The 20,000-nt window shown below is 40.2% G+C and overlaps 2 protein-coding genes across 2 annotated transcripts in view; one reads left to right on the forward strand and one right to left on the reverse strand.

Moving 5' to 3' along the window:
* Positions 1-7,738, forward strand: part of LOC311051100 (hexokinase-1-like) — a 29,418-nt gene extending 21,680 nt beyond the window's left edge. Inside the window, exons 15-21 of the mRNA XM_084065494.1 lie at positions 582-677; positions 1,112-1,211; positions 1,864-2,047; positions 2,791-2,946; positions 3,237-3,324; positions 4,380-4,525; positions 5,311-7,738. Of these exons, the coding sequence (XP_083921620.1) occupies positions 582-677; positions 1,112-1,211; positions 1,864-2,047; positions 2,791-2,946; positions 3,237-3,324; positions 4,380-4,525; positions 5,311-5,473 (933 nt within the window). The 3' untranslated portion in view covers positions 5,474-7,738. The remainder of the gene's footprint in view (positions 1-581; positions 678-1,111; positions 1,212-1,863; positions 2,048-2,790; positions 2,947-3,236; positions 3,325-4,379; positions 4,526-5,310) is intronic.
* An 813-nt stretch (positions 7,739-8,551) lies between these two features.
* Positions 8,552-20,000, reverse strand: part of tacr2 (tachykinin receptor 2) — a 13,497-nt gene continuing 2,048 nt past the window's right edge. Inside the window, exons 3-8 of the mRNA XM_084064097.1 lie at positions 19,054-19,349; positions 15,085-15,279; positions 12,742-12,892; positions 11,931-12,050; positions 11,767-11,843; positions 8,552-10,923 (exon numbers count right to left, since the gene is read on the reverse strand). Of these exons, the coding sequence (XP_083920223.1) occupies positions 10,581-10,923; positions 11,767-11,843; positions 11,931-12,050; positions 12,742-12,892; positions 15,085-15,279; positions 19,054-19,349 (1,182 nt within the window). The 3' untranslated portion in view covers positions 8,552-10,580. The remainder of the gene's footprint in view (positions 10,924-11,766; positions 11,844-11,930; positions 12,051-12,741; positions 12,893-15,084; positions 15,280-19,053; positions 19,350-20,000) is intronic.

Genomic DNA, 20,000 nt, shown 5'->3' on the forward strand with positions numbered 1-20,000 from the left:
CTCGCCGCAACTTTTTCCAGTGCTCCAATGACGCAATGAAGTGTCAATCAATCATGTTGTTGTTACACCATATCCACTCCCCATATCTCTCCCCACAATTCCTGCTCCATTCATAAAAGGAAGTCAAACTCAGTCTTGCCGTTAACCGGTTTACTGTGCTATTTAACCCTTTTCATTTATGCAGTGTGGCTTGAGAAACGCTTTAACGGCAACTCAGCAGCAATGTAGCTGTCCAAGCTTGGTCGCCGCTAGTGAGAATGTAGTATTGCCAGGTTAATAGATTTTATGTATTGTGTGAACTGTCTATGTATTGTGTATTTATGTGTTGTGATTTTTGTGTCCTGGTGGCTGTTTGGCGCAAAATTAATTTCTGCAAGGACTAATAAAGCATCCATCTATCTATGGTGAATTCAGTAGGAACTCCTGCATGTTATTTTTACATTAATTTACTGTTGTACTTACATCTTGTGTGTGTGTGTGTGTGTGTGTGTGTGTGTGTGTGTGTGTGTGTGTGTGTGTGTGTGTGTGTGTGTGTGTGTGTGTGTGTGTGTGTGTGTGTGTGTGTGTGTGTGTGTGTGTAGGGTATCCTGGTGACATGGACTAAGGGCTTCAAGGCGACAGACTGTGAGGGAGAAGATGTGGTTGGACTCCTGAGAGAGGCTATCAAGAGGAGAGAGGTAGGATACACAAAAGAGAAGGAGACTTGTTCCCTCATTGTCTTCTATACGTGAGGGCATTAGCAGGATTATGACTTAACAGCCATCATTTATCTAATGGAATTTAATCTAATTTGGGCATGCCAAGTTCAGAGTTCAGACCAACCTAAGTTTGCATGGTTGCTTTCTCAGAAACGCATTGTGAGCTTTTATATTTTTTAGATCAGCTATTTTTGTTTGTTTGTACGACAAAGTATAAAATAGGTTAATCGGATAAATCAATGAAGTCTATTGTAAAAACTGGATTTGAAAAATGTTCACGTTGATTCATTGATATATTAAAAAACAATATATGATATTTACAGTATCTGGGTAAGAGCATTAGCCACATGATAAAACTAAACGGCCAATGTCTAATACTAACTAATACTCAGAGTGTGACTTTGTCTCTTTAGGAGTTTGATCTGGATGTGGTTGCTGTCGTCAACGACACCGTGGGAACCTTGATGACCTGTGCCTACGAAGAGCCCACCTGTGAGGTTGGACTCATTGCAGGTGAGCTTTCATTTCCTCCATGACAGTTTGCTGTTTGTTCATAAAAATGCATCTCAAGACAACTGGATTGACATGGACTGTGTTGCTATCTGTCTGTTTTTATTCTATTTTCACTTAAATCATTGTATGGTCAATTCACTTTATACAAGTTCTCTGTGAATATCACAAACGTTGGGATTGGGGTCTTGTTACCAATCAAAGCATGCATGTAAACAAAACTGTGCATACAATGCAATACAGTTAATTCAAATGAGATATTATAATGAATACTTTGTGTAGCATAACACCTTCACCATGTAACTCTTGATAGAAATGACATGTGGTGCTTGGTTGTGCAATGGTTGTGCAATATACTTTGGTTCTCAAAGTGGGGTCCGGAGACCCCCAGGGGTCCTTGGGGGGGGTACCAGGGGGTCCCCAGCCAAATTAGTTAATATGGCATCACAATCATTTTAACCACTTTAACCTCTATTTTATACTTTGGCTTGTAGATCTGCATTTCTTTTTTTAAATCCCTGGCACAAAATATTTTTGAGATGGGGGGTCCGCAGCGAAATACATATATCATTTTGGGGGTCCTTGACATGAAAAAGTTTGAGAACCACTGGTATAGTGTTCAAGCATTACAGTATGATATCTACCTATCGTGCAGGCACTGGCAGTAATGCGTGTTACATGGAGGAGATGAGGAACATTGAGCTGATTGAGGGAGACGAGGGGCGGATGTGCGTCAACATGGAGTGGGGGGCGTTCGGAGACAATGGCTGCCTTGATGATATCAGGACAGAGTACGACCGCACTGTGGACGACTTCTCCCTGAACCCAGGCAAACAGAGGTTAGACACTGACACACAGGCACGTACGTCCTAGAGAGAGTTATATAAAGACACACGAACATACACTCCTGTTGAGAAATAGTGGTTTGATGAACACACACACATACACACACACACACACACACAGACACGCACGCACACACGCACGCACGCACGCACGCACGCACGCACGCACGCACGCACGCACGCACGCACGCACGCACGCACGCACGCACGCACGCACACTGTCTATTTCTCAAATTCTACTATACTTTTGGGGACATTTGGTCCTCACAAGTATACACACACACACACACACTTACACACACACACACACACACACACACACACACACACACACACACACACACACAAAATCTCACATTCCAACACAATACATACACGATAGAACATAGACAATAATGTGAGCGCAATGCAGGGCAAATCTTTTTTTAATCCCATTCCTTGTGCTGCAGGAATAAAAAATTCTCCCCATCGATTAATTATCTTTAATAATTACAGTACATCACAAGGCCTAGACACACACAAGCACACATATTGTACTGCAAGTCAAATCTAGACGATTCACTGAATGTGTCCTTGTTATTGAATCGATTAAACCCCATCTGATTTGTGTGTGTGTGTGTGTGTGTGTGTGTGTGTGTGTGTGTGTGTGTGTGTGTGTGTGTGTGTGTGTGTGTGTGTGTGTGTGTGTGTGTGTGTGTGTGTGTGTGTGTGTGTGTGTGTGTGTGTGTGTGTTACAGATTTGAGAAGATGTGCAGTGGGATGTATCTTGGTGAAATTGTGAGGAACATCCTGATTGATCTGACCAAGAAAGGCTTCCTGTTCAGAGGTCAGATCTCCGAAACACTGAAGACCAGAGGCATCTTTGAGACAAAGTACCTCTCACAGATAGAGAGGTAGGAACAGGTCATCGTGTGTGTGTGTGTGTGTGTGTGTGTGTGTGTGTGTGTGTGTGTGTGTGTGTGTGTGTGTGTGTGTGTGTGTGTGTGTGTGTGTGCGTGCGTGCGCACACACACACATACACGCATGTCTAATAGACAATACATTTAACTCAAATCACTCAAAATTCTGGAGTATCAACAAACATCTCAGGTTATTTTACTGCTAATGTTAAACTTCCCATGGTGCTATTCTCTAATCCTGTGACTGCAACTAACTATATCTGCATGTATTTGTCTCCCCCTAGTGATCGTCTGGCTCTACTGCAGGTCAGATCCATTCTGCAGCACCTGGGACTGGACAGCACCTGTGATGACAGTATCATAGTCAAACAGGTAAGAGAAATAGTGGACAGCGACAGATTAAAGCATCTGGAGAGCACAGGTCACGTGTTGTTAAGTTGTTGGTGCTGTTATTTTCTAACCTGGATAGATCAGCATTCCTGAGACCAGCAGTAAGCATCCGAGTAATCATTTAAAAAAATGATCCGTATAAAGAAGCACAGGGAAAATTAAATCCATCTTTTCAATTCATTGTCCTTCTAGTCATGACAAAACATGCTGCTGTGTATCTACAATGTAGACAGAAATGATTGCAAACCAGTTTAAAAGTGAGCAGTGTCGAATATGCTAAATGCTATGCTATTTCTATCCCTAAAATGTGAGGTTTATTTTCCCTATTTAATCAGTGACAAGTTAAACTCTGTGCATTCAAGTTGTGACTCAAACAATAAGCACGTCTGACCCTTACTTTTGAGTTGTTAAGCAACAAAACCAATATTTGTGAACAAAAGGCTTTGTTCAGTTCACTTCCCTGTCTGAGCATAATAGGGCACAGAGCAGCAGTTTCGTGGTTTTCAGTTTATTGTGACTGAGAAATACAACGCCTTTTTGTCAGCTTCGTCTTGTGACGAGAGCTTGTGTGAGTGGAGCTATTTATGAGATAACATAACAGAGATGTGATAAACTGTGTAAACGCAAATTCATGTCCTATTGTTCAACTGTATGGTAGAAATGGACTGTTAAATCTGTAATCCATAACATTCTTTTGTGAATAAACTGTTATTTCGACCAATGTGTATGTTAGAGAAATGTATTTTAATACAATATATCTAACACAACTGCAGTGGTTGTAGTTTGTCTACCTGCTCTTGATTTACAAGTTTATATCCTGTGGTCAGGTAGGACCTCTACTGGTTGACAAGTGGTACTGCATGAAGCTCAAAATGCAATATATCATCCGCCCAAACTGTATTAACTCCGATAGGAAATTTCTGCGCTTGCGTGGGCGACCCGGGGTCAGGTCTCGGGTAGGACATGAAAGTTACGGATTACAGCTTTAGATCATATGGTATTATTAAGGTTTTTATTATTATCATTATTGTTATTAGGTATGTGGAGCTGTGTCACGTCGTGCAGCACAGATATGTGGGGCAGGAATGGCGGCTGTGGTTGATAAGATCAGAGAGAACCGTGGACTGGAGCATATGGACGTCACTGTAGGAGTTGATGGAACACTGTACAAGCTGCACCCACAGTGAGTAGCATTCATTAGCAATCCCTCGCACAGCACTACATTTCACTGCACTGTAAACTCCTGAGTGGTAATTTAACGCTGAGAGTGTACATATATTGCTGTATTGTTGTATTGTGCTTTTTGCTTTGGCAATGTAAACGTATGTTTTCTCATGCCAATAAAGCCCTTTGAATTGAATTGTGTACAGAGCTAGAGGCCCATTTGGGCCTATTTGCACACTCTTTGGTCCCATTGGTACAGATCTAGTGGTCCATTTGGGCCTATTTGCACACTCTTTGGTCCCATTGGTACACTTTGGTCCCAGTTGTACAATCTCGGCGTTAAATGAACACACAGGTTTTTACTGTGTGACAAAGATTGGGCAAACTATGAAACATTAACAGTGCGTACACTTGCATAGAGAGAGTTTGGAGACACATAAACATTTGCATAAACAACACAAAAGACAAATATACAAAGACTTCACCAGTGTAATGCATTACCGAACAGTTAGAAGAGGACAATATGGAATTGGAATTCCAAACAACTAAGCCTCACTGTTCTAATCTCTACCTGAATCCTAACCCACTCATACAAAAACACATTCACTATTTATGAGATTTTGTGTTTCTCTTTTCCTTTGACAGTTTCACCGCTCAGTAAACACAGTAAACTCTCACTCCAGATTGTTTACTTTCTCCAGTTATGGCTTCTAATGTCTCTGTCTGTTGTTTGTTGCTTGTTGTTTCAAGGTGATGTTCCAGACAGTCTATCACTTTACTCACACTTTGTCTCTCTCTCCCTAGTTTCGCCAAGGTCATGAATGAGGCAGTGAAGGAGCTGGCCCCTCAGTGTAACGTCACCTTCCTGCTGTCAGAGGATGGGAGTGGGAAGGGGGCTGCTCTCATCACAGCTGTTGGCTGTCGGATGAGAGAGGAGCTCGCTGCTCAACAGCTTAACAGTAGCTAAACTACACCTCTGTTGTCTTTCTCTGCTGTGGTCCTGTACACCTCCCGGTTGTTCTTTGTAATCTCCTGCCCTCCTCCATTGGGTCCACCATTCTCTTCTCTTCTCTTCTCTTCTCTTCTCTTCTCTTCTCTTCTCTTCTCTTCTCTTCTCTTCTCTTCTCTTCTCTTCTCTTCTCTTCTCTTCTCTTCTCTTCTCTTCTCTTCTCTTCTCTTCTCTTCTCTTCTCTTCTCTTCTCTTCTCCTCTCCTCTCCTCTCCTCTCCTCTCCTCTCCTCTCCTCTCCTACCCTACCTTCCACAATGAAATCGAGCACAGCTTGAAACTGATCACACTCCAATAGCTGCTTCAGCCAGTGTACACATGGCAGAGATGGAGAGAGACTGCTTTGTCCTTCTTGTGACATAATACACTCAAGCACTATGTTTTAGATGTAATTTGCCATTTTAACACAAACCAGTAACTTTTAAGATTTTGCACGGTTTGTCTGCATTCACTAAGATTAAGCATACAGAGATATAACTTGCACACTGAGCAGGTACAGAACAAACCAAAAATAAATAATCATGAAGAGTTCACACACTCCTGTAATGCTCCCCACCGTAGTTTATATCTTCACCACCCAAAGGATCCAAATGTTGATCCAACTGCTGGGGAGCATTATAGCACTACACATTCAAATCCTCAGTGTTAATTTATCCATTTGTTACACTGAGAGTTTACAAATGGAACTCAGTTTGTATACTCTCAGAGTTAAATTAGCTCAGAAAACAAAACTGTGGTATTTATCAGACTATTGATCTGATGTACAAATACACTGTATATCCAATGTCATCATAATATAATTGCAAATGAAAGTTGGAAGCGCATTTGGTTGTTCTCAAGTGCAGTCCCGTTCAACAAGGCATGGAACAATGAGATGAATGATTTAGTTCCTAGCAAAATATGTAATTGCTGAAAGGACATTTTAAAGCTGCTTTAGACGAGAGTCATTGACAAAGTCTGCTCTGCTGTGTCAGATAATAAGAAAACAAATAACCAATGAGAATAAAAGGGAATACTTTTTCTTTAAAGTTTATAATCTCTCGCCCAGGCATAATACATTATGATATATGGAATTTTGCTATTTATTTTATTTTATTTTTGTACTGGGTGAATGTTACTGTTTCTGCAATAATGATGTATACAGTTGTAGCCATGTCTCTCTCACCCTGTATCTGTCCTGCACTGGAGGATGTACAAAGCTATTCCTCTCAGGGATCGAACAATCATTTATCAGCAGGTTGATAAGAGAGACTTCTTCCACAGGAACATCTGTGTGGAAAGCCATGCATAGTGACTTGCTTGCTGAATGTTAAGATTCAGTGTTACATTTAATTTTACTCTACTACTTTGGTGTACTGTAAAACACTATCTATGTCCAAAGTCCAAATACCACCTATATTTTACTCATTAGAATTAATCATTCTTAGCAATCAGAGCCATTTGTATACAACGTTTGGTTGAACCATAGCCACAGATATGTAGCAATGCCTTCCATAGCATTACTATGTGGCAGCATTCTTAACATCACTCGGCATAGATTCAGCAGTTATTTGTTGGTGATTATAAATCACAAATTGAAGCTATAACATACATGCCAGTGAGATGAAATATACTGTATATGGCTCCAGTGAGAACATTTCAGTAGTGTAACGCTTAAAGGGAATAATAACAATTTGACAAAAAATGTTTTAAAAGCTCATTCTATACTTACCCAGTGAGATGCACTCCTTCATACAACCTCATACATACAGTAAGCCTATATATGCCCGTAAAACGGAAACGACCAGGGGTAAAATTCATGAAAATCTGCAAATCAAGTAGCGACAGTACCTCAGATAAAATGTATTTTATTATTGTTGTTCCTGTGTTTATTGGAATCTATTCTAGAATTTGGTCAAACTTGAAGATACTGCACCCATTTAGAAGAGAAGCGTTATCATTTGTGACTGATGAAGCAGAAGTTATTTAGGGTTTATGGTAATCCCTGTGCTGCTCATGTCGGATACAGTGTAGAGATTCTTTTTTTTCTGTGTTACCATGGTGATGGTGTTTGGCTGCACTGGGTCAAATTCTGGCTATTGAATAAAACTTTTTAGCACAGCAAAGATGAAACCTTCTATAGGCTACTAGCAATGGTCTCTTTTCCATCCTAGTCAGTTTCCTCAACTTGTGTTTCTGTTCACAACCTGTCAATCAATCACTTAATAAAAACAACTGTGTTTCAATTCAAATGACGTTCTTATTTGGACTTTGTTTGGACCATATCATGGTGTACAATTATATTCATTGGGATTTTTTTTCACCCACAGGGTAAAGAATATTTGTAGCCTTCAGTAATTGAGCAACTGAAACCATCCAAAAGCTTCACTATCCTCTTTTTGCATTCTTTGTTTTTAACCACTTAAACCACCCTATATACAGTACTTCATTGACCGGGGTCAATACTTGGTCCCCTCCTTTTTCCCTCTACACCAAATCTTTTCACCGAAAATAACAATCTACAAGCTCACAACATGTCACAACTTGCTTTTTTTGGTGTATGTTTTTCTATTATGGCTGGCCCAGAATAGGGCTGCATGCTAGAGTTCATGAGGTTAAAAGTTACAAGCCAGAGGGTTTACAATCAACTTGTTCAAGATTAAGATGAAATTAACACATATCTAGAAAAAAAACGTTGTATGGCGGTGTAAGCTACAAAATAGGGTTTAAGTGGTTAAACTGCAAAAACTACTGTGTTAAACTCATGTAACATAGCTCAAAGATGGCCCAACACCTGGTTCATCTACAACTTACACCCCTCTCACAATAATGACTCTAGGATGGTATCAGAAGAATCATGGCTTTCACGGCTCACTTTGTTGGTAGGCAGAGCCGCACAAACACCAACCGTGACAATTTTATATGATTTGTTTTATTTGCAACTCAATAAGTTCAGGTTACAAATGATCAATCCACTGCTTGAGTAGATAGCAAATACACAGATGTCACCATTCCACTGTATGTACTTTAGAGCAAGCAATATAATAAATGCAGTGAGGAAGGGGAAAGAAGTGTTTGTTTCAGGGAGTAAACACTAGAATAATAATGTATCCGATCAAGGTGAGATTTTCTGACAGCGGCACATTGTTCTGGAGCATTAATACTTAATGTATGCTCCATCTACAGTACACCATTGTATGAAGGACTATAAATTTAAGCATAGTTGTGACGGGGTAGGCATAGTATTTACAGCTGTGTGATCCTACTTTACACATTAACCATTATACAAGTCACACTTTTGTCTACAACAATATACCACTACATCAGGCTATTTTGTGTATATATACCTGAACAAGATTGAAATGTTGAATTTTCACATCTGACTTACAGTATCTAGTGAGCAGTGTGTTTCTTGAATTTGAATCTACTGTACAACACTAAGTATAAAAAAGTCCATTGTATAGGAAGATGTGAAGTCACAATATACAGTAAGAACAAATGAAAGCACAATATATGAGTAATATATTATCCTTGGAACAAATATTTCTGTACATATTACAAACAACCATTGTGTTGATAACAACAGATAAGATTAACATTTATATTTCATTAAAATAGTATGGAACCCAGTGAAATCTCTGACATTAAGTTCAATTGAATAACTGTCAGTCATAAATGTGTAATCTTATGGAACCAGTTGTATAAGTTTCTATAAAGCCAGACTTTTTACTTCACTATTTGAGAACCTACAGGTGAAAAAGTGAGACATCTTTCTTAACATTCACAGCAGCAGAGCAATGAAACAGATCTGGTGAAAAATAGGACTTTCAGTTCTCGAGAATAATTTCCTTTCTATGGAAGCAGACAACTTGCGAACTATTAGCCCAGCAAGAAGGGATTTGATCTATTAATTATTCTGCCCAATACCACATAAAAGCTTGAACTTAACAGGTAAATGACAGCTAAATAAATACACAATACAGCAGTTTAGGGGCAACCAAATCGAAAGGATACTGACGAAATAACCTGTTTGTGTTGTCAGCTATACAGTACATGAAAGTGCTTCCAATAAAGGCGCTATTATGGAGAAAATGGCTTTGGGCTGGCGAACCATAGCTAGAAGAGATAAGTTGCAATTAATATTTTACCACAATTTGTACAAAGAAATGTGTTGTTTTTTTCCACAGTGCTGCATACAGTTGTTACGTAAACTGAGGAACCAATATAATGAAGATTCCAACAAAAACATTTCAAGGAAATTGGACATTTGGGTCATTTGGCTCCTTCAAATGCAAAATAGAATGAAATAACTCTCTGAAAGTTTGTGATTAGAATGTCCAGTGCTGAAAGAAGACACACAGAAACGGATTGTACAGTAAGGCTTGGTGCTGCCATGGGACTGTCTTCCTGGGAAAACAGTACCCACAGTTCATGATTCTCCTACTTAACTACAATACCCACAATTCATAGCTGCCCTCCTAAAAAGAGAGAGAGGAAGAGAGGAAGGGATGAAGGAAGTAGAGTGAATGGGCCCAATGGATAGATAGTGGGGAATTGGGAAACCAAAACACCAATAATGTCCGGGAAGGAATGACACAAATGATCAAGGAATTAATAAAGGAGGAGACTGAGTTAGGCATGAAGGATACAGTAGATAGAATCTTCCTTTGTCTTCATGATTACCACTTTCCCATTACCAGGAAACACTATGTTCATAAATGATAATGACAGTATGTCTGTCATTTGTGGCCCAGCTCACATGGGGTAACCACTGAAGTTATTTCATCTGTAGATGAATGATTCTTATCAGTTTTTTTGTATTGAATGACACCACTGTCTTTGTTTCATTGACATACTGTAGGTTCTGGATAGCAGACATTGACACTGAGTCATAAATGGTGACAGTTTGGTTTGGCTGAACTCTGGCTCTGTCTTCTAAACGGTTGTTACTTTTATCAGTCCCGATCCAGTGTTGTAAATGCTGTACATCCTCTTATTGGCTACACCAAAACCATGACGAGATTTGATTGGTTGTAGTGAAACCACACAACCTGGCTTGGACTGATAGCAGCCAAATCCATTTAGATGTCAACGGTCGTGTTCAATAATAAGTTTGGCCGTCTGGGATTTGATGTCCACCTGCTTCTCCACAGCATGTGTCTTGTCTGTATTTTGTGCGTTTAAGGGTGTGTACATGTTGAGTGGCGTGTGTGTGTCACTCTGTGTGCTCAGCTGAGTGGTGAGCGGTGTGTGCGTGTGGAGGGTTTTGTCGTACGTGTTGGTGGGTATGTGTGTTTTCGTACTGTCAGCGCGGATACTGCGTGTCATAGTGACTCTGAAGGTGTGTGTGTATTGCAGTTCCATCTTGTCCTCTTCTGACACTCTAATGAAGGGACAAAACCTGAATGCGCGACGGAACCCAGCACGGAACCTGAAGCAGGACAGAGAGAGGAATATAGACTAGGTCAGTGGTTCTCAAGCTTTTTGAGCCCAAGGCACACCATAGGACCACAATGGAAACAAGCACCCAAGGACTTTTTTGTGTTATCCTTTTAGCCTAAATGTCTGACTGTACCTCGTGCTGTTTACATTTCTGACTAACAAAGTATTCAATCAATCAATCAATCAAAGGGCAAGTCAAAATAAATTTCAAGCCACACCTGTATTCATATCCACGCAAAATAGCCTCTGTGTTAATTTTATGTACTAATACTAAATAAAAAGTTGAACTTTTGATTTATTTTCCCCACGACTTGCCTAAATAAGGATGCCCTAAAGAGGTATATAGAGTCTTCCATAATTTGTTTTTAATTTGTTTTCCGAGGCGAACTTCTCCGCCCAGCCCAATACCTATGGAATACTTTCATTGCCGTAAGCAAGAAAATACTTAGTTTTGTTGTTACTTTTGGGTCAATTTATTCATTTATTTAATAAGTAGCCATGTAATAAGGTATATTGCGGTATATTTTGTGAGCGCACGCAACATCCAGATAACCAGGTCAGCCTCAGTAACATACACTACACCTGTATCTTCAGATGTCAAGTTAAGTTAAGTGAATGACATTTGTACACTGAGTGATAGAAGCAGGGATAATAAAACGAGCTACATAGCTGTTTAGCTACTTTAAGTTAGTGATATCAGATGCACTGGGTTGCCTCAGGTTATAGCACAAACGTGTACAGAGCACTCAGAAGCCTAGACAATGACAGCCAAAATATTAATAATAAGAGCTGGAGTTCTGATTTCACGGTCACAATAATATGTATGTCATACCTTTGATTTAGACAACAGTATATAATAGGGTTGTACATGGTAGAACTCATAGCAAGCCAGAATATAGCCAGGTAGACCTGAGGAGGAAATAGCAAATGTAAGTACAGACAGGTAACAACAGGCAACTACAGACAAAAACATACAAGACACGGTGCTATACTGACCTGTTGAATGTAGTGTTGTTTATAAATGTCTTTGTTGAATGACCCCAGTATGAAGTAGATGTGATAGGGCAACCAACACAGGGCAAAGGTCATCACCACGACAACCATCATCTTAACCACCTGTATGATGTACCAGAAAGAGGTTGTCTGAGATTTGTACCCCCCCCCCTTTTTTTTTCAATACAGATCAGCTTAATTTCATCCAGAATAGTTCAGCTTAAAGGAGGACTTCAGCCATTTTCAACCTATCTTCATATCATTAGTCCTTACTAATGCTCATGCTAAGGGCTGTGGACAATTCAGAAACCTGCCTACTACCAGTGACATCATCTATGGGGAATCCAAGCTAATAGAAACTGTACGCTTTCTATTCCTGGAAAGTTAGCATGCTATAATGTAAGGCAGCCCTTGTTCTTTGTTTTTTTTAATGAAAATCCAAATAAAACATTTTAAATCTTGTTTGAAAAAAAAAACTGCCTAAAGATGATGTCACTGGTAGGCGGGTTTCTTAAGTGTCCACAGCCCTCCTCTGAGACACAAGCCGGCTGGAAAGAAATGTTACCATTTTATCATGAGCATTAAAGTCTAAATAAAATGTAGTTTATCTCAATACAGCTCTGTTAACATTTTGTCAATTACGTGTGTGCAATTCAGTTGAGCAAGGTTCAGCTTATTTGAGTGTAATTCAGCTCAGTATAGTTCTATTTAAATTGAAGAACAGAATACATCTTAACATTCTCAAGGATGACACATAGGCTACTGTACAGGTCAGACTTCATTATCTTTGTCTGTAAAAACAGTGCAGTGTAACCTTTCTCTTAGAAGTAATCTGGTTATGATAATGGTCGGTTGCCTCCCCAGGAATGCGACCCCCCCACAGTGTTTGTCCAACCAAACTGTAGGTCACCATCATCACCAGTAGAGGGAGTAGGTAGATCAACAATATCACTGCCAACTGGTAACTATAAAGAAACAGAGAGAGTTGCTATAGATCACACCCATTCATTGATAAAAAAAATGTTTTACACTCTCAGAGTTAAATTAAAACAGGAAAAAGGGGAGTTTACTGTGTGTGTGTGTGTGTGTGTGTGTGTGTGTGTGTGTGTGTGTGTGTGTGTGTGTGTGTGTGTGTGTGTGTGTGTGTGTGTGTGTGTGTGTGTGTGTGTGTGTGTGTGTGTGTGTGTGTGTGTGTTCGCGTGTGTGTGTTCGCGTTTGTGTGTGTTCGCGCGCGCGCGCGCGCGCGCGCGTGCGTGTGTGTGTGTGTGTGTGTGTGTGTGTGCGTGTGCGCGTGTGCACAACAGCAAAGGCAGCGGCAACATTGAACTGAGCTGAGACGGCAAGGGAAGACTGAATTCTCCCTGCTGCGGACCATTCTGTCTCTCACTCTGTGTTCAAAGATGTTGCCTTAGACGAGTGCATTGTTGTCTTTACTCTGAAAGCGAGGTTGCAGATTTTACCATCTAAACTTAACTCAGGTTTCCAGGCAACCATGCTCCTCACTGTATATATCATGGTCATGAACAAATAGCACATCTTAAATGGGTGCCATGTATACAGGGGACTCTACATCAGTAGGCATGACAGAATAGTGGATTTGATATCAAAAGATATCTCTTCTATTTTCAGGTCCTCCATCATGTTGTATAAGCATTCTACTGTGAAGCCGAGCATGTTTAGCTTGTGTAATGAGGCTAACGCCTCTGATGTCATTGTTGTTAATGAAAACCATAGGGAGGTGTTAATTCTCGAGGTCGGCTGTACTTTTGATTACAGCTTAGAGGAAGCCTTCCTAACCAAAGTGCTAAAATATCATCAGCTAGAGCAGACCATCTCACAGCTATAGGCTACAGATGTAAACTTTTGGTTTTTATCTTTGGTAGCCTAGGGCACGTGCACAAGTTGGTTGTGAAGGGCCTTCAAATGGCCGGCCTCTCTAAAAGGAGGTCATTATAGCTATTATAGGAAGCCGCTCAATTTGGAGGAGGCGTTGTTTCCTTTACCCATCATTGTTGTCTGCTGTGTTTGACAAGTATGGCAACATTATTGAATGTAACAATGTTCTGCCTTATATGCAGTTTGTAACTGGCTGTATTCCCATTATCTGACTGCACTGGCAGTGTTTATGTCCTTTGTACAAGGCATTCTTGTACTTTTTATGTGGACATAAATAAATATTTAAAATATGTGTGTTGTGAATGTATTCCCTCAATGAGGCCCTAAAAGAGTCTCCCTCTAACTAAGGGTTGTGAGTGATGGTTCAGTTGAGTCGTGGACGCGCAGAACAAGATGACACCAGGCAGTATCACATAAGTTCTAGTGCAGAGGTCTTCAACAGGGGATCCGGGACCCCCAAGGGGTCCTCAGAGATACTGCAGGGGGGCCACCAAATCTTTGTGATGGAACCTTTTTTACATTAACCACTTGAACCCTAGCATCCCTATTCTGGGGGGAACATTTGCCGAAAATAGCCAATCTATAAGCTCACAACGCGTTTGCGATGCGCTGTGAGCTTGTACTGTAGATCGGCTATTTTCGCCGAAGAGGTTTGGTGTAGAGGGTAAAAGGTGCTGACCAAGTACAGAGCCAAAGGTCAAGTCATTAATGTCTGAAAATACACATTTAACGAATCCAATATATAGTGGGGGTCCCTGCTTCATCTCTCTCTCAGCTAAGGGGGTCATTGGTCTGAAAACGTTGAAGATCCCTGTTCTAGTGTATTACACACATATATAGAGAGAATTTACAGTACTAGACACATGATGTGACCAGATGATGTGAGAAATGGAAAAGAACAGAATTAGTAGGAAAACAACAGATGCATATCAAGAATATACACAGTACAGTACTGGACACATGACAAGAACCAGAAGATATGAGAAATGGAAAAGAGCAGAATGAGTAGCTAAACAACAGATGCATCTTGTATAATTGCGCACAGGTGTCAGTCCATCTGATTAAGTAGTTGATCAAGTATATGTATATCAGTATATGCTCATGTAGATGAGAGTTAATTAACAAATATATGTACTGGTCAAGCAGGAAAATGTCAGTCCTAATCATATAATCATAAGATTCTATCTATCTGTCTGTCTGTCTGTGTGTCTGTTTGTCTATATCTATATAATATAGCTATATAGCTATGCATCTCACTTACGTTAATTGATGTTTTCCTCCATAATCATCTGGCCAGTCAACCATGCACACAGTCCTGGGGTAGTAGAATCTGGTCACACTGTAGTAGCACTGAGGGAAAGCCAGTGAGACTGCTATAGCCCAGATTAGACCAATAACAACCTTGGTAGAGGTGGAAGAGAGGCGGGGTTTCAGAGGGTGGATAATTGCCATGTACCTGTAAGAAAAAAATGGTATATCGGTCACAGTCCAGATGCAATCTTTCACACAGATCTGAGTGATCTCCTCATTACAGTAGTTGTGAACATTGTAAGAAAGCAGATTTGTCTTCCTTGATTCATCCTTGTTTTGACAGTTATGAGAAAAGGAAATCTTACTGTAGTCTCAAATCGCTCAACATAAATATTGTTTGGCTTTGCAGCACTCATCCACCCACACAACCTACAAATATCATATGATATGGCCTTGTTGAAGATAAAATACTTGAAGATTAGGAAAGGTAATCTAGTCATCCATTCATCCATCATTTACATAAAGATAAAAAGACAACATTGCTATTTCTGTATCAGACAGACAGACAGACAGACAGACAGACAGACAGACAGACAGACAGACAGACAGACAGACAGACAGACAGACAGACAGACAGGCAGGCAGGCAGGCAGGCAGGCAGGCAGGCAGGCAGGCAGGCCCGCACGCACACACGCACGCACGCAAGCAAGCACGCACGCACGCACGCACGCACGCACTGACCCAAAAGTATTACTATAAAGTTTTAGTTCAACGAATTTACACTAAAAGTTGAATTAATGTATGTTAAGGTGTGAAATGTTTACAAACAGTACACCAGTGGTAAGCCAAATCCTGTGTGTGTGTGTGTGTGTGTGTGTGTGTGTGTGTGTGTGTGTGTGTGTGTGTGTGTGTGTGTGTGTGTGTGTGTGTGTGCGCGTGTATGTGCGTGGACGTGAACAAAAACAGAAATCTCTATCTTAACAGAATGAACGTCATTTGGATGGGTTCTTTGTGAGTTTCAGCCTCCTGTTGAGCTCATTCACTGGCCCCCTCTTTTAATCCCTCTAAACCAAATCTATTTGCTGAAAACCAGTAAGCTCACAACATGAGATGTGTTGCAACACATTGTGAGCTTGTAGATCTCCTATTTTCATTGAATGTGAGACTATTATGACATGTCCAAAATAGGGACGCTAGGGTTAAAGTGGTTAAGAGCACAGCACTCCTCCTTCTTTCTCTCGCCACTTTCTTTTTCAAGGATAATTTATGCTTCGGCCAAAGACCGTGTGGGCCGATAAAAGGGATTGTTTGAAAAAGTATAAATCAGCCTTCAGTCTCCATCCCCGACCCCACTCTCTTTCCCTCCGTCTTTCTAGATCAGTCCAGCCTATCTGAGAACATAATTCTTTGACTGACATTACTTTCCTCCCTACATATTGTGTGTGTGAGACAGCAAATGTGACACACCAACTGAATTTATGATTGTGATTTTTTTTTTATGCATATACTGATTTTATGCAAGACAGACATCATAATGGGGTTGAGTTGATTCAGAGGAATTATTTATTCTATCATCCATCATATTGGTTCACTGTAAGACAAAGCCCCAGCAAAGACTGTATTAAGAGGCAGAGAGAAGAACAAGTGCAAGTTGGGCTTGTATCATGCAGACTGCAGCACATGAATAGCACATTATTTCATCATTTGTACTTATTGTATGGTGTACAATGCCTCTGTGCTTGAACCACTGACCCTGCTGAGAGTACAGAATGCAGAATACTGATAGAACCAGAATGAATAGAAATTGAATAGGCATTTTCTTACAGTTATCATTGTAGACTGTTTTGTTACTGCTATAAAGGTGGCTTCCAAAGAACTTACATGTTCTGTAAATGGTTATTGACTTTGTGGAAATTATCAGTTATTTGGACAGTGCATGAGAATCAGATAGTTGGAACAAATTTGCAATGTCAATATATTACAGTATGCACCTAGTGCGATGTTCTGATGTTCAGTTCCGCGTTAACAACTTAAAACCTGATATACTTTGTTGACTGGGCTCCCCATTGGTCTATACTTGTTCCCGTCCTTTCCCTCTAGCAACATTTATTTCTACACCATAAATCTTTGCCGAAAATAGCAGATCTACAAGTTCACAACTCGTTGTGTTGCGCTGTATTGAGAGGGAGCTTGGAGATCTGCAATTTTCGCCAAATGTTTTCCCCAGAATAGGGATGCTAGGCTTCACGTGGTTAACATAATTTAATTTTGCAGCTAGTGTGAACGTACAAGCAAAATCACAAATCTTTATAAAACTAAATGGCCATGTGATATCATGCACACGTAGGGATGTCACGATCATGAGATTTTACTTGACGATTAATTGTCACACAAATAATTGCGATTAAGGATTTAATGTTTTTGGCATTGAACATTGGAAAATAACATTTCTGTTTGTCTTTTAGGCTTCACAAACAAAAATTGCACAAGGGCAGATATTTCAAATAACTTAAATAAACAAAGAAATGACTGATATGTAACAACGTGTCCTTTCAAAATGGTTTGGAAACGATTATGATGATTATGCAAAATAATTGCAATTATCTGAAATAATTGCGATGAGACGATTATGTAATAATTGTGCTAGGCCTATGCAGCACACCATGTGCAAATCCCAAAACCTTCTTCTGATATGTTTTATTTAATTATTTATTTATGTTTGGCAAGTATGGAAATCCCAAGTCATATAACCCAATGATGCCACAAATTGAAAATTAATGAGGAGGAATTGCTGCAATGCAGGCAGGTTTTACACTTGACTTGAAGACTAAACAGACGTCGCATTCATCACTGTAGCATCCACACAGAGTCTGCCATATGTACAGATGTGACAGTGCAGGGGAAGACGGTCCCTCCTGTGACAATTACTGTATCCCCCACCCAATATAACAACATGGTTTCAGACTGAGCCTATAGTGAAGCCATTCATCACAATGTTATGAGCATCGGACTAATCAGAGCTTTGAAAGAGGGAAAAGACTCTGTGAACTGAAGACCCAACCGGCAGCATCATCCTTGCTAATATGATGCTACATGAACATGTGACATGACTATCTGTTGTTGACTAGGCTACCACTTGATTCTAATATGACGCTACATGAACATGTGACATGGCTATCTGTTGTTGACAACCTCTTGATTCTGATATGATGCTACATGAATATGTGACATGGCTATCTGTTGACTACCACTTGATTCTGAGTTTCTCCCCTCAGGATATGTTGACCAGGTGGTGCTTCTGTTGAGGTCATTACTCATGTCATCTGCTCAACTTCTTCGGTGGGAATTTCACAAGAGGGTGCTGTGCACCTTAAATAATAGCCCCACAAATCAAATGACACACCTCTAAAATTCATCAGCTCAAATGTTGCTTAAGTTAAACACATTAGTGTCCCTATTTCGGGGTGAACATGCAGCAAAAAATAGCAGACCTACAAGCTCACACGTCATGTGTCACTCAAAACGCAACCTGCAAGCAACATCAATAAAATGTGTTCCCTATTATGGTATCCAAGTAACAAAGATAGATGGGTCCCACACACCACCCACAGCTCCTGGTACAATTCATTACATGACAAAATCAATAGATTAATTGGATTTTAACTGCTCAGCAGGCTGCTTCAAGACAGAAGGCTCTGACATTCATTTTGTCTGTTATTGCTAATGCATTGCTAATTGGGCAGTTCTCACCTTAGCCTGTCATTATTGGCACAGTATATGAACTGCTGAGTGGGAATTTTGTTGTTACGTAATACAATTCAATATGAAAATATGGGGCAGAAAATCAGTGTTGCATGATGAACCGATCAGCAGTCATAACTATGAGCATGATGCAAATAAATGCAAACAAATAACAAATAAATTGTGTATCATGGACTTCACACAATGTGTAGCAGGCTTTCTACAGACTGTTTCCTACCTGTCCACAGCTATGGCGGCCATCGAGTATATTGAAGAAAACATGGCAGTGATTGGAAAGAAGTTCTGGAATCGACAGTAGCCCAAACCAAAGTACCAGTCATTATGAAGGGCGTAGACAAAGTTGAAGAGTGTGTTGAAGGTTGCCATAGAGACATCAGAGAAGGCCAGGTTGACTATGAAGTAGTTGGTTACAGTTCTCATGCGTCGATGAGCGAGGATAATCCATATTACTGTAACATTCCCCGTAACAGAAACTAGAATGATCAGAGAGTAAGCTATAGCCCACAGAGCCACCTGAGAGAGGAGAGGGGAGGGGAGGGGAGGGGAGGGGGAGGAGAGGAGAGGAGAGGAGAGGAGAGGAGAGGAGAGGAGAGGAGAGGAGAGGAGAGGAGAGGAGAGGAGAGGAGAGGAGAGGAGAGGACGTCATTTCAACACACTTGAGCAAAGGAACAACGGAGTGAAGAGTATGCCTAGAATATTACCAAATATTAAGGCATACCCACATGGATCCATGCAAAGGATCTATACTATACCATCTTCCACTGTATACATATCGTAAAGGTACAAACGTACTGTATATTTTTCAGTTAATTAAAAAGGATTACTTATAGAAGCATTACAAAGATAAAGACATGAAAAAATGTCATTTATCACATCACATAATTTGTACTGGAAAACTACACGTCAATTAAATTTCAAATGTCAGAAAAATGAATAAACAAAGCAGCTAAGAACCACAAAAGTTATGTATCAAATGCAATGTATTCTCTATGCATGAGGCAGAGGAGAAGAGAGGATAGGAGAGGGCAAGGCAACACAAAAGAGCAGTAGAAAAATAGACTGTATGTTTATTATATTATATACTATAATTAAATGGACCTTATGGCTTTCATTCCAATCAATACCTTATACTTTCAAAAATGCCTTAAGTGCATTGCTTCTCAT

This window comes from Gymnoscopelus microlampas (genome assembly GCF_963454915.1).
Source record: "Gymnoscopelus microlampas genome assembly, chromosome: 1".
NCBI classification, from domain to species: Eukaryota; Metazoa; Chordata; class Actinopteri; order Myctophiformes; family Myctophidae; genus Gymnoscopelus; species Gymnoscopelus microlampas.